The following is a 14,455-nucleotide window of genomic DNA, read 5'->3' on the forward strand; positions in this document are numbered from 1 at the left end:
GTGGCATTTAAGGGTTAAATAAAATGGAGCATTTTACACGAACTAGAACGTTTAGAACACCCAAAAATTGCAATTGCAGTTCCGAATAACAATGGCGTCTTTTTGTTTTGTTGTTTAAAAGACGGTTAGCGGTACGAATTTTTTCGTATGTGTCTGGACGACCATCTCTGTAACATTTTATCGTGAATGAGTCGTTATTTTTCAGATAACAAAGAATCAACGCCCTATCATCGCAAGAGAACCAAGAACACCAAGAGAACGAGGTGCGCCAGGTTTCCGTGTCCTAATTCGAATTGCCGGAGAGTCTTCAAGTGGAAAAAGCACCTGCTGAGCCACCTTCGCCACGAATGCGGCCAGGAGCCTAGGTTCAAGTGTCCCTACTGCGACTACGTAAGCAAGTTCAAGAACGACAACGTAAAGAGACACATTCGGCTCAAGCATAAGAATCGCTATGTCTACGTCATCGATATTGAGCGGAATGTTGTTTGTTAGGATGCAAAGAAATGTGTTATTTTTTAAGTTAACAAGAGATCGTTTTTGGTTGAATGAAATATAACAATGAAGTAAAAGTATGTTCTTTTTGCAACCTTATATTAAAATCTTAATGTACTTGCCATATTTTATATTCAAATTTTTCTTGTATCCACTGTATTTAAGGCGAATGATAGTTATTACCGTAATTTTTTTATTTTATAACTGCAAAAGTTGCAAATGCTAGCTGTAAAATTAATTTTTTTTTTAAACATACAGTTATTCTAACCTTTGTTAAAATGTAAGGAAATCTTTATGGACAATAAAGTATTCTTATACACATTGGAATGTATATAATGTTTTTGTATATATTAGAAGTTGCTATTTTTTGAAAATACACCTATATATATTTAAAAAATACAGAATCAACACTTTTATTTTAGACATTAAGTAGTTAGAATTACAACTATTGAAAACTGACAACGAGAAATAAAGAAAAAGCGTGAACTTTGTGTGATATTTGTTATTGTATAGAACGTTTAATTTAAATAAAATGGAGCACTTCACATGAACAAGAACGTTCAGAGTTCTCAAAAATTGCGACTGCAGTTTCGAATAATAATGGCATCTTTTCGTTTTGTGGTTTAAGAGACGGTTAGCGATACGAACTTTTTTTGTATATGTCTTGACGACCATCTTTGGAACATTTTATCGCGAATGAGTCGTTGTTTATCAGATAACAAAGAATCGACGCCCTATCTTCGCAAGAGGACTAAGAAGACTAGAAAAAAGAAGTGCGTCAAGTTTTCGTGTCCTAATCCGAATTGCCAGAGCACTTTCGTGTGGAAAGAGAGTCTGGTGAACCATCTTCGCTACGAATGCGGCCAGATGCCTAGGTTCAAGTGTCCCTACTGCGACTACATATGCAAGTGCAAGGCCAGCATAAGGAGGCACATTCGAGGCCAGCATCAAAATCGCTATGTCTATGTCATCGATATTGAGCAGAATGTTGTTTGTTAGGATGCAAAGAAATGTGTAATTTCTTAAGTTAACAAGAGATTGTTTTTGGTTGAATGAATTATGAAGTATAACAATGAAGTTAAAGTATGTTCTTTTTGCAATCTTATATTAAAGTCTTAATGTACTTGCCATATTTTATGTTCAAATTTTTCTTGTATCCACTGTATTTAAGGCAAATGTTATTACTGTAATTTTTTTATTTTATAACTGCAAAAGTTGCAAAAATGCTATCCAGCTGTAAAATTTCTTTCTTTATTTAAAACATATAGTCATTCTAACTTTTGTTAAAATGCAACTGTCTTAAAATGCAATCTTTATGGACAATAAAGTATTCTTGTACACGTTGGAATGTGTATACGCCCTTATGCTATCTTTTGAAAGTACACCTATCTATATCTATATATTTAAAGAATACAGATTCAACACTTTTGTTTTAGACATTAAGTAGTTGAGAATTATTACTATTGGAAACTGACAACGAGAAATAAAGAACGTTTAGTTTAAATAAAATGGAGCATTTTACACGAACTAGAACGTTTAGAACACCCAAAAATTGCAATTGCAGTTTCGAGAAGGAAAAAGAAAATCCGCATAGATAAGCAGATCTCGTTTGAATTAATTATTTTCGATTTTTCTCACACATAATGACGCGTTTTTCCGAAATTGAAAAAGACTAGCGGCACAAACTCCGCCTTTTCACATACGTCTCGACGAGTATCTCCGAAGCATTTTATTGCAAACGAATCATTATTTTCAGATAGCAAAAAACCAACGACTTATCTTCGCAAGAGGAATAAGATCACCAGGAAAAAGAAAGGCGTTAAGTTTTTGTGTCCTAATCCAAATTGCCAGATGATTTTTGAGTGGAAAGAGAGTCTGCAGAGACATCTTCGCTACCAATGCGGCCAGAAGCCCAGGTTCAAGTGTCCCTACTGCGACTATGTATGCAAGTGCAAGGGCAGCGTAACGAGGCACATTCCAACCAAGCATAAGAATCACTATGTATATGTCATCGATATTCAACGGAATGTTGTTTGCTAGGATACAGAGAAAGGTGTTATTTTTTAAGTTAACACTTTTTATAACAACGAAGTTAAAGTATGTTTTTTTTACAACCTTAAATTACAGTCTTTGCGTACTTACCGTATTTTGTATTTAAATTTCTATTATTTTTGCTGTATTTAAAACAACTAAGAGTTAATATTATAATTTTTTCATATAATGACAAAAATTGCAAATGCTATCCCGCTATAAAATCGATTATTTTCTTTAAAAAATACAGCTACAAAAAACGTGGAAATCTCTAAGGACAATAGCGTATATTCTTGTACACATTGGAATGTATATTAGAAGTTCCATCTTTTGAAAATACACCTATAAGTATATTGAAAAAATTAATATTCAACATTTTTGTTATGGACATCAAGTAATTAAAAATTGTTACTATTGAACAATGACAACAAGAGTTAAAGAATGAAATGTGAAATTTGTGTGATATTTGTAATTGTATGGAACGTGTACTTTAAATAAAAAAAATGGAGCATTTTACACGAATAAGAACGTTCGAAGTCCCCTAAAATTGCAGTTTCGAGAGGGAAGAAGAAAATTCGCATGGAAAAGCGAATTTCTTTTGAATTAATTATTTGTGATTTTCCGTCTATACATATATAAATAACAGCATTTTTGTTTCGTTCCGAAGAGAACGAAATGATTAGTGGTACGAACTTTGCTTTTCCGTAGGTACGTATCTGAACGAGAATCTCTGAAGCATTTTATTGCGAACGAGACGTTTTTTTTTTTTCAGATAACAAAAAACCCACGACCTCTCGTCGCAATAAGATCAAGGACATGAGAATGAGATACGCCAAGTTTCCGTGTCCTAATCCGAATTGCCAGAGTAGCTTCGGGTTGAAAAGCAACCTGGGAACCCACATTCGTTACCACTGCGGCCAGAAGCCGAGGTTCAAGTGTCCCTACTGCGACTACATATGCAAGTTCAAGGCCGACGTAAAGAAACACATTCAAGCCAGGCATCAGAACTGCTATGTCTATGTCATCGATATTGAGCGGAATGTTGTTTGTTAGAGTACAAAGAAATGTGTATTATTTCTTAAGTTAACAAGATATCGTTTTTTTGTAACAATGACGTTAATATATGTTCTTTTTGCAACCTTATATTAAAATCTTAATGTGTACTTGCCATATTTTATGTTCAAATATCTACTGTATGACAATGATTGTTATTATTTTAATTTTTTCATATTTGCATAAATTGCAAATGCTATCTACCTATAAAATTAATTTTTTTTAATATAGTTATTCTGATTTTTGCTAAAATGCGAGTAAATCTTTACGGATATTAATGTATATTTTTGTACACATTGGAATATATATTATAAATGTCTATCTTTTGAAAATACACTATATGTGAAAAAATTAAATGTGCAAGTAGAAACCTTCGCTCACAAAGCTCCTCTATGAGGAAGTTTGTATTTTATTCAATGTATAATTATTAGTATTTATTTGCTTTGGCTTTCTCATAGAGGAAGCTTGTGAGCGAAGGTTTCTACTTGCACACTTAAAAACTATAAGGAAGCAATGTGCAGGTTTACATTTGTACACTTAAAAACTATAAGGAAGCAATGTGCAAATTTCTACCTGCAAACTTTTTTTTTATTGTAATTACGCTTTATTGCGACTAATATCTGTTATACTAATATCTGTTATACTATTACAAAAATTAATTAAACAATTAATATTTTTACTAAAATGATCTCTACTAATTATGGATATTTTTTATTTCTATTTTGTTCAATCGATTAGTTAATTCTTCCACGGAAGTAATATGCAAGTTTCTACTTTGCACACTTTTAAATTATTTTTTTAAATTTTGTATCGCGTTGTATTTTGGCATTCAAATAATGTAATACATTCCTTTTATTTATTCTTATTTTAAAAAATTAATACATTTTTTTTAAAGGAAGTTTTGATTTTTCCACAGTATAAATGCCTGTAGGTTTTCTAATTTCCGCAAATTTTGAGATTTTGGGCAGGATATTGTAATATATATTTAAAAAAATATATGATGTTCTACTACAAGCAGAGAAATGCATTCCTGATAATGAATGCATTTTATTATTAGGTTCACCAATCTTCGTCAAATTCAAAACAACCTTCCTTTAATAATATCTTATATATAAGATTACGTATATAACTTGTACACTTTAGGCAAAAATGGGTAACTTCCGGCACATACTTCCGGACATTTTCTAATAATATGATTTCTCGACATTTTAGAACATTCTAAATCTCGAAAAATTTTTTTTTCATTATTACAAACCTTTCTCTAGGAGGAAGCAATATAGATACAACACTTTTGTTTTTAGACATCAAGTAAAGTATTATTACTATCGAAAACTGACAATGTGAGAATTAAAAAAAAAGCTTGAAATTTGTATGATATTTGTAATTGTATGAAACATTTATTTTGAATAAAATGGAACATATCACGCGAATTAGAACGTTCAGATCAAAAAATTGCAATTACAGTATCGAAAGGGAAGAAGAAAGTCCGCATGGACAAGCGGATTTCGTTTGAATTAGGTATTTTTTATCTTCCACCTAAATAATAGCGTTTTTTTGTTCTGAAGTTTAAGAAACGATTAGCGGCACAAATTCTGCCTTATCGCGACGAGTATTTCTGGAGCATTTTATCACGTACGAGTCATTATTTTTCAGATAACAAAGAACGCACGACTTACCTTCGCAAGTGGACTAAGTACACCAAGAAAATGAGATGCGCCAAGTTTTCGTGTCCTAATCCGGATTGTCGGAGTGCCTACACGTGCAAAAAGAACCTGCATAGCCACCTTCGCTACCATTGCGGCCAGAAGCCCAGGTTCAAGTGTCCTTACTGCGACTACATGTGCAAGTTCAAGGCCGACATAAGAAAGCACATTGGGCGCAAGCATAAGAACCGTTATGTCTATGTCATCGATATTATTCGGAATGTGATTTGTTAGGATACAAAGGAATGTGTATTATTCTTAAGTTTACAAGAGATCGTATTTGGTAACGATGAAATTAAGGTTTATGTTTTTAAAACCTTAAATTACAATCTTAGAATACTTGCCATATTTTATGTTTAAATTTCTATTATATTCGCTGTATTGGAAACAAATAAATGTTATTATTGTAATTTTTTCATAATTGCATAAATTGCAAATGCTTTCCAGCTATAAAATTGATTTTTTTTTTAAATATAGTTATTATGACCTTTGTTAAAATGCAAGGAAATCTTTATGGACAATAATGTATATTTTTGTACACATTGGAATATATATATTAGAAGTTACTATCTTTTGAAAAAATCCACCTGTATATTCAAAAAATTAAGATTCAACACTTTTGTACAGACATCAAGTAATTAAGTATTGTTACTATCAGAAACTGACAATGAGAATTATAAAAAGTATGAAATTTGTGTGATATTTGTAATTGTAAGTTCTTAGTTTAAATAAAATAAAGCATCTGACACGAACAAGAACGTTCAAAGCCCCCAAAAATTGTGATTGCAATTTTGAAAGTGAAGGAGAAAATCAGATCTATGGGAAAGCGGATCTTGTTTTATAATTAATTATTTGCGATTTTCCGTCTAAATAATTGTGATCTTTTCGTTCCAAGATTCAAGAAATGATTAGCGGTACGAACTTCGCTTTTTCGCGCGCCTTTCGACGAGCATCTCTGAAGCATTTTATAGCGAACGTTATTTTTCAGATAACATAGAACCAACAACCTATCTTTGCCCGAGGACCAAGAACACTAAGAAAATGAAGTGCGCCAAGTTTTCGTGTCCTAATCCGAATTGCCGGAGCGTTTTTGAGTTGAAAATTAAATTGTATAGACATCTTCGCCACTGCGATATGAAGCCCAAGTTCATGTGTCCCTACTGCGACTACATGTCCAAGTTCAAGGCCGACACAAAGAGGCACATTCGAGCCAAGCATAAGAAATGGTGTGTCTATGTCATCGATATTGAGCGGAATACTGTTTGTTAGAATGCAAAGAAATGTGTTATTTTTTAATTTAACATGAAATTGTTTTTGGTAACAATGAAGTTAAAGTATGTTCTTTTTGCAACCTTATATTAAAATCTTAATATGTACTTGTTATATTTTTTGTTCAAATATCTATTATATCCACTGTACTACTGACAATAATAATAATTATTTTAATTTTTTCATAATTGCATAAATTGGAAATGCTATCCAGTTACAAAATTAATTTTTTTTTTTTTAAATATAGCTATTCTGACCTTTGCCAAAATGCGAGGAAATCTTTATGGACATTAGTGTATATTCTTGTACACAGTGGAAATATTAGAAATTTCTCAGTCTTTTGAAAATACATCATATATATTAATAAAGTTAAAATGCGACACTTTTGTTATAGACATCAAATAATTAAAAATTATCGAAAATTGACAACAAGAATTAAAGAAAAGGTGTGAACTTTGTATGATATTTGTAATTGTATGGAGCATTTAGTTTAAATAAAATGGAGCATCTCACATGAGCAAGAACGTTCAGAGCCCTAAAAATTAGAGTTCCTATAATAAGAGTTAGGACACCGTTATAGCTTTGTCTCACTCCCACTAACTTGACTGAAACATATGGCGGGACCAATTAAAAATCGTCACCACATTGGCTTAATTCTTATTAAGCCAATTAGGAACTCTACTAAAAATTGTGATCGCAGATTGTTTCGAGAGTGAAGAAGAAAATCAACATGGAAAAGCGGATCTCGTTTTAATTAATTATTTACGCTTTTCCGCTTAAATAGAAGTGTTTTTTTCGTTTCGTTGTTTAATAAATGATTAGCGGCGCGAACTTTGCTATTTTGCATGTGTCACATGTGTCTCGACGAGCATCTTATGGCTAACGAATCGTTATTTTTCAGATAACAAAGGACCTATGACCTATCCTCGGAAGAGGTTTAAGAAATTGGTCAAGTTTCCGTGTCCTAATTCGAATTGCCGGAGCGCCTTCGGGTACAAAGCCAACCTGCAGAAACATCTTCGCTATTGTTGCCAGAAGCCTAGGTTCAAGTGTCCCTACTGCCACTACGGATCCAAGCGCAAGACTGACATAAAAAGGCACATTCATTCCAAGCATAAGAACCGCTATGTCTATATCATCGATATTGTTCGGAATGTTATTTGTTAGGATACAAATAAGGAATGTGTATTATTCTTAAGTTTACAAGAGATCGGGTTTGGTAACGATGAAGTTAAGGTTTATGTTTTTAAAACCTTAAATTATAATCTTAGTATACTTGCCATATTTTATGTTCAAATTTCTATTATACTTGCTGTATTGAAAACAAATGAATGTTGTAATTGCAATTTTTTTTCTCTAAGAAATATAGCTATTTTGACGTTTGCTAAAAAGCGAGGAAATCTTTGTGGACATTAGTGTATATTTTTGTACACATTGGAAATATTAGAAATTTCTCAATCTTTTGAAAATACATTATATATTAATAAAGTTAAGATTCGACACTTTTGGTATAGACATCAAGTAATTCAAAATTATCGAAAATTGATAACAAGAATTAAAGAAAAGGTGTGAACTTTGTATGATATTTGTAATTGTATGGAGCATTTAGTTTAAATAAAATGGATCATCTTACATGAACAAGAACGTTCAGAGCCCTAAAAATTAGAGTTTTTATAATAAGAGTTAGGACACCGTTATAGCTTTGTCTCACTCCCATTAACTTGACTGAAACATATGGCGGGACCAATTAAAAATCGTCACCACATTGGCTTAATTCTTATTAAGCCAATTAGAAACTCTACTAAAAATTGTGATCGCAGATTGTTTCGAGAGTGAAGAAGAAAATCAACATGGAAAAGTGGATCTCGTTTTAATTAATTATTTACGCTTTTCCGCTTAAATAGAAGTGTTTATTTCGTTTTGCTGTTTAATAAATGATTAGCGGTACGAACTTTGCTATTTCGCATGTGTCTCGACGAGCATCTTATGGCTAACGAATCGTTATTTTTCAGATAACAAAGAATCCACGACCTATCGTCGGAAGAGGTCTAAGAAATTGGTCAAGTTTCCGTGTCCTAATGCGAATTGCCAGAGAGCCTTCGGGTACAAAGGCAACCTGCAGAGTCATCTTCGCTACTGTTGCCTGAAGCCTAGGTTCAAGTGTCCCTACTGCCACTACGGATGCAAGCGCAAGATCGACATAAAAAAGCACATTGAGCGCAAGCATAAGAATCGTTATGTCTATGTCATCGATATTGTTCGGGATGTTGTTATTGAAAAGGAGAATTAAAGAGAAAATGTGAAATTTATGTAATATTTGTAATTGTATGGAACGTTTTTGGTTTAAATAAAATGGAGCATTTTACACGAACAAGAACGTTTAGAGTTCTCAAAAATTGCGACTGCAGTTTCGAATAATAATGGCGTCTTTTCGTTTTGTGGTTTAAAAAACAATTAGCGGTACGAACTTTTTTCGTATGTGTCTTGACGACCATCTTTGGAACATTTTATCGCGAATGAGCCGTTATTTTTCAGATAACAAAGAATCGACGCCCTATCTTCGCAAGAGAACCAAGAACACCAAGAGAATGAGGTGCGCCAAGTTTCCGTGTCCTAATTCGAATTGCCAGAGCGACTTCGTGTGGAAAAAGCATCTGCAGAGCCACCTTCGCTACGAATGCGGCCAGAAACCCAGGTTCAAGTGTCCCTACTGCGACTACGTATGCAAGTGCAAGGGCAGCGTAACGAGGCACATTCCAACCAAGCATAAGAATCACTATGTATATGTCATTGACATTCAACGGAATGTTGTTTGCTAGGATACAGAGAAAGGTGTTATTTTTTAAGTTTACAAGAAATCGCGTTTGGTAATGAAAAGTTAAGGTTTACGTTTTTAAAATCTTAAATTACAATCTTAGTATACTTGCCATATTTTATGTTCAAATTTCTATTATATTTGCAGTATTGGAAACAAATAAATGTTGAAATTGTAATTTTTTTATAATTGCATAAATTGCAAATGCTATTCAACTACAAAATTAATTTTTTTTTTTTAAGAAATATAGTTGTTTTGACCTTTGCTAAAATGGGAGGAAATCTTTACGTACTATAGAGTATATTCTTGTACACATTGGAATATATATTAGAAATTTCCATTTTTCGAAAATACATTATATATTAATAAAGTTAATATTCGACACTTCTGTAATAGGCATTAAGTGATTAAAAATTGTCGAAAATTCACAACAAGAATTGAAGAAAAGGTGTGAATTTTGTGTGATATTTTGTAATTGTATGGTTCGTTTATTTTAAATAAAATGGAGTATTTCATATGAGCAAGAACGTTCAGAGCCCCCAAAAATTGTGATCGCTGTTTCGAGAGTGAAGGAGAAAATCAACATAGACAAACGGATATTGTTTTAATTAATTATTTGCGATTTTTCGCCTAAATAAGAGTGATTTTTTCGTTTCGTTGTTTAAAAAATGATTAGCGGTACGAACTTTTCTTTTTCGCACTTGTCTCGACAAGCATCTCTGGAGCATATTGTCGCCACTGAGTTGTTATTTTTCAGATAATAAAGAACCCACAATCTATCGTCGCAAGAAGACCAAGAACACCAAGAAAAATAGGCGCGTCAAGTTTTTATGTCCTAATCCGAATTGCCGGAGCGCTTTTGGGTTGAAATACAGCTTGCGGCACCATCTTCGCCACGAATGCGGCCAGAAGCCCAGGTTCAAGTGTCCCTACTGCCACTACATATGCAAGCGCAAGACCGACATAAAAAGGCACATTCAAGCCAAGCATAAGAACCACTATGTCTATGTCATCGATATTGTTCGGAATGTTGTTTGTTAGGATACAAAGGAATGTTTATTATTCTTAAGTTTACAAGAGATCGGGTTTAGTAACGATAAAGTTAAGGTTTATGTTTTTAAAACCTTAAATTACAATCTTAGTATACTTGCCACTTGCCATATTTTATGTTTAAATTTCTATTATATTTGTTGTATTGGAAACAAATGAATGTTGTTATTGTAATTTTTTCATAATTGCATGAATTGCAAATGCTGTCCAGCTATAAAATTAATTTTTTTTTCTTTAAGAAATATAGCTATTTTGACGTTTGCTAAAATGGGAGAAAATTTTTATGGACATTAGTGTATATTCTTGTACACATTGGAATATATATATTAGATATTTCTATTTTTTCGAAAATACATTATATTAATAAAGTTAAGATTCGACACTTTTGTTATAGGCATTAGTGATTAAAAATTGTCGAAAATTCACAACAAGAATTGAAGAAAAGATGTGAATGTTGTGTGATATTTTGTAATTGTATGGATCGTTTAGATTAAATAAAATGAAATATTGCACATGAGCAAGAACGTACAGAGCCCCCAAAAATTGTGATCGTTGTTTTGAGGGCGAAGAAGAAAATCAACATGAACAAACCGATACTGTTTTAATTAATTATTTGCGATTTTTCGCCCAAATAAGAGTGATTTTTTCGTTTCGCTGTTTAAAAAATGATTAGCGGTACGAACTTTTCTTCTTCGCACGTGTCTCGACAAGCATCTCTGGAGCATTTTGTCGCCACTGAGTCGTTATTTTTCAGATAACAAAGAACCCACAATCTATCATCGCAAGAGGACCAAGAACACCAAGAAAAAGAGGTGCGTCAAGTTTTCGTGTCCTAATCCGAATTGCCAGAGCGCTTTTGGGTTGAAATTCAGCTTGCGGCACCATCTTCGCTACGAATGCGGCCAGAAGCCCAGGTTCAAGTGTCCCTACTGCCACTACATATGCAAGCGCAAGGCCGACATAAGAAAGCACATTGGGCGCAAGCATAAGAACCGTTATGTCTATGTCATCGACATTATTCGGAATGTTGTTTGTTAGGATACAAAGGATATTATTCTTAAGTTTACAAGAGATCATATGTGGTAACGATGAAATTAAGGTTTATGTTTTTAAAACCTTAAATTACAATCTTAGTATACTTGCCATATTTTATGTTTAAATTTCTATTATATTCGCTGTATTGGAAACAAATAAATGTTATGTTATTATTGTAAGTTTTTCATAATTGCATAAATTGCAAATGCTATCCAGCTCTAAAATTAATTTTTTTTAAATATAGCTATTCTGACCTTTGTTAAAATGCGAGGAAATTTTTACGGACTACAGAGTACACTTATTCTTGTACACATTGGAATATATGTTAGAATTTTCTGTTTTTTAAAACTACACCTATATATTTGAAAGATTAAGATTTAGTACTTTTTTTTATAGATATCAAGTAATTAAAAATTGTTATTATTGAAAACTTACACCAAGAATTAAAGAAATGTAAAGTTTATGTGATATTTGTAATTGTGTGGAGCGTTTAGTTTAAATAAAATGGAGTATCTTACAGGAGCAAGAACGTTCAGAGTCCCCAAAAGTTGTAATCGCTGTTTCGAGAGTGAAGGAGAATATTAACATGGACAAGCGGATATTGCTTTAATTAATTATTTGCGATTTTCCGCCCAAATAAGTGTTTTTTTCGTTTCGCTGTTTAAAAAATGATTAGCGGTACGAACTTTTCTTTTTCGCACGTGTCTCGACAAGCATCTCTGAAGCATTTTGTCGTCACTGAGTCGTTATTTTTCAGATAACAAAGAACCCATAATCTATCGTCGCAAGAGGACCAAGAACACCAAGAAAAAGAGGTGCGTCAAGTTTTTATGTCCTAATCCGAATTGCCAGAGCGCTTTTGGGTTGAAATTCAATCTGCAGAAACATCTTCGCTACCAATGCGGCCAGAAGCCCAGGTTCAAGTGTCCCTACTGCGACTACATATGCAAGTTCAAGGCCGATGTAAAGAAACACATCCCAACCAGGCATCAGAACTGCTATGTCTATGTCATCGATATCGAGCGGAATGTTGTTTGTTAGAGTACGAAGAAATGTGTATTATTTCTTAAGTTAACAAGAGATCATTTTTGGTAACAGTGAAGTTTATGTATGTTCTTTTTACAATCTTGTATTAAAATCTTAATGTTGTACTTGCCATATTTTATGTTGAAGTATCTATTATATCCACTGCATGACAATGATAGATATTATTGTAATTTTTTCATAATTGCATAAATTGCAAATGCTATTCAGCTCTAAAATTAATTTTTTTTTAATATAGCTATTCTGACCTTTGCTAAAATGCGAGGAAATTATTACGGACTATAGAGTATATTCTTGTACACATTAGAATATAAATTAGAAATTTCTATTTTTTAAAACTACACCTATATATTTGAAAAATTAAGATTTAGTACTTTTGTTGTAGACATCAAGTAATTAAAAATTGTTATTATCGAAAACTGACAGCAAGAATTAAAAAAATGTGAAACTTATGTGGTATTTGTAATTGTATGGAACGTTTTTAGTTTAAATAAAATGGAGCCCCTCACATGAACAAGAACGTTCAAAGCCCTGAAAAAATGTGATTGCAGTTTTTCGTTTTGCGGTTTAAAAAACGATTTAGCAATACGAACTTTTTTCGTATGTTTTGACGACTATTTCTGGAACATTTTATCGCGAACGAGTCATTATTTTTCAGGTAACAAAGAACTGACGACCTATCTTCACAAGAAGACCAAGAAGATCAAGAAAATGAAGTGCGTTGAGTTTTCGTGTCCTAATTCGAATTGCCGGAGCGCTTTTGGCCTGAAAAACAACTTGTATAGACATCTTCGCTACGAATGCGGCCAGAAGCCCAGGTTCAAGTGTCCCTATTGCGACTACGCATGCAAGTTCAAGTTCGACATAAAAAGGCACATTCAAGCCAAGCATAAGAACTGCTATGTCTATGTCATCGATATTGTTCGGAATGTTGTTTGTTAGGATACAAGGGAATGTGTTATTTGTATAGTTAAAATTAAGATTAATTAAATAAGATTCAACATTTTTTTTATAGACATCAAATAATGAAAAATTGTTACTATTGAAAACTGACAATGAGAATTAAAGAGAAAGTGTGAAATTTATGTGATATTTGTAATTGTATGGAAAGTTTTTGGTTTAAATAAAATAGAGCATTTTACATGAACAAGAAGGTTCAGAGTTCTCAAAAATTGCGACTGCAGTTTTGAATAATAATGGCGTCTTTTCGTTTTGTGGTTTAAAAAACAATTAGCGGTACAAATTTTTTTCGTATGTGTCTTGACGACCATCTCTGTAATATTTTATCGCGAATGAGTCGTTATTTTTCAGATAGCAAAGAATCGACGCTCCATCGTCGCAAGAGGAACAAGAGAATGAGGGGGTGCGCCAAGTTTCTGTGTCCTAATCCGAATTGCCAGAGCGCCTACACGTGCAAATACAACCTGCAGACCCACATTCGTTACCACTGCGGCCAGAAGCCGAGGTTCAAGTGTCCCTATTGCGACTACATGTCCAAGTTCAAGAAAGACATACGGAGGCACATTCAACGCTTGCATAAGAATCACTATGTCTATGTCATCAATGTTGAGCGGAATGTTGTTTGTTAGGATACAAGGGAATGTGTTATTTGTTAAGTTAACAAGAGATCGTTTTTGATAACAATAAAGTTAAAGTATGTTTTTTTAATTTTTTTTATTATTTTTTTTTTTTTATTTAAATTACAGTCTGAGTACACTTGCCATATTTTATGTTCAAATTTTTTCTATTGTATTCGCTGTATTTAAAACAAATAAAAGTGATTATTGTAATAATTTTTTCATAATGAAAAAAATTCCAAATTTTATCTTGCTATAAATTTGATTTTCTTCTTTAAAAATTATAGATATTCTGACTTTTGGTAAAATGCAAAGAAATCTTATTGACGATATTCTTGCACACATTGGAATATATGTATTGGAAGTTCCTATGTTTAGAAAATATA

The 14,455-nt window shown here is 32.7% G+C and overlaps 4 protein-coding genes across 4 annotated transcripts; all 4 read left to right on the plus strand.

The window, feature by feature from the left end:
- Window positions 1-6: 6 nt before the first annotated feature.
- On the plus strand, window positions 7-553 carry LOC112465929 (longitudinals lacking protein, isoforms A/B/D/L-like). The gene has a single exon (XM_025033740.1). It carries the CDS (start codon window positions 187-189, stop codon window positions 490-492), a length of 306 nt encoding a protein of 101 aa, XP_024889508.1. The 5' UTR covers window positions 7-186; the 3' UTR covers window positions 493-553.
- A 2,152-nt stretch (window positions 554-2,705) lies between these two features.
- LOC112465935 (zinc finger X-chromosomal protein-like) lies at window positions 2,706-3,877 on the plus strand. The gene has a single exon (XM_025033746.1). It carries the CDS (start codon window positions 3,340-3,342, stop codon window positions 3,574-3,576), a length of 237 nt encoding a protein of 78 aa, XP_024889514.1. The 5' UTR covers window positions 2,706-3,339; the 3' UTR covers window positions 3,577-3,877.
- Window positions 3,878-10,031: 6,154 nt separating this feature from the next.
- LOC112465913 (zinc finger protein 64-like) lies at window positions 10,032-11,451 on the plus strand. Its single transcript, XM_025033716.1, has 3 exons — window positions 10,032-10,041; window positions 10,121-10,399; window positions 11,168-11,451. The coding sequence occupies exons 1-3, from the start codon at window positions 10,032-10,034 to the stop codon at window positions 11,449-11,451; spliced, it is 573 nt and encodes a 190-aa protein (XP_024889484.1).
- LOC112465933 (zinc finger X-chromosomal protein-like) lies at window positions 10,404-13,949 on the plus strand. The gene is made up of 2 exons (XM_025033743.1): window positions 10,404-12,126; window positions 12,206-13,949. The coding sequence occupies exons 1-2, from the start codon at window positions 12,117-12,119 to the stop codon at window positions 12,487-12,489; spliced, it is 294 nt and encodes a 97-aa protein (XP_024889511.1). The 5' UTR covers window positions 10,404-12,116; the 3' UTR covers window positions 12,490-13,949.
- The last annotated feature ends 506 nt before the right edge of the window (window positions 13,950-14,455 follow it).

This window comes from Temnothorax curvispinosus, unplaced genomic scaffold (genome assembly GCF_003070985.1).
Source record: "Temnothorax curvispinosus isolate PA1 unplaced genomic scaffold, ASM307098v1 QBEX01015652.1, whole genome shotgun sequence".
In the NCBI taxonomy this organism is placed as follows: Eukaryota; Metazoa; Arthropoda; class Insecta; order Hymenoptera; family Formicidae; genus Temnothorax; species Temnothorax curvispinosus.

Excerpts from the sequence above, each read along its gene's own strand:
- LOC112465929 (XM_025033740.1), top strand. The coding sequence starts at position 187 with ATGAGTCGTTATTTTTCAGATAACAAAGAATCAACGCCCTATCATCGC.
- LOC112465935 (XM_025033746.1), top strand. The coding sequence starts at position 3,340 with ATGAGAATGAGATACGCCAAGTTTCCGTGTCCTAATCCGAATTGCCAG.
- LOC112465913 (XM_025033716.1), top strand. Across the intron at positions 10,400-11,167 it reads TATTGTTCGGAATGTTGTTT|ATAACAAAGAACCCACAATC; the intron begins GTTAGGATACAA and ends GTTATTTTTCAG.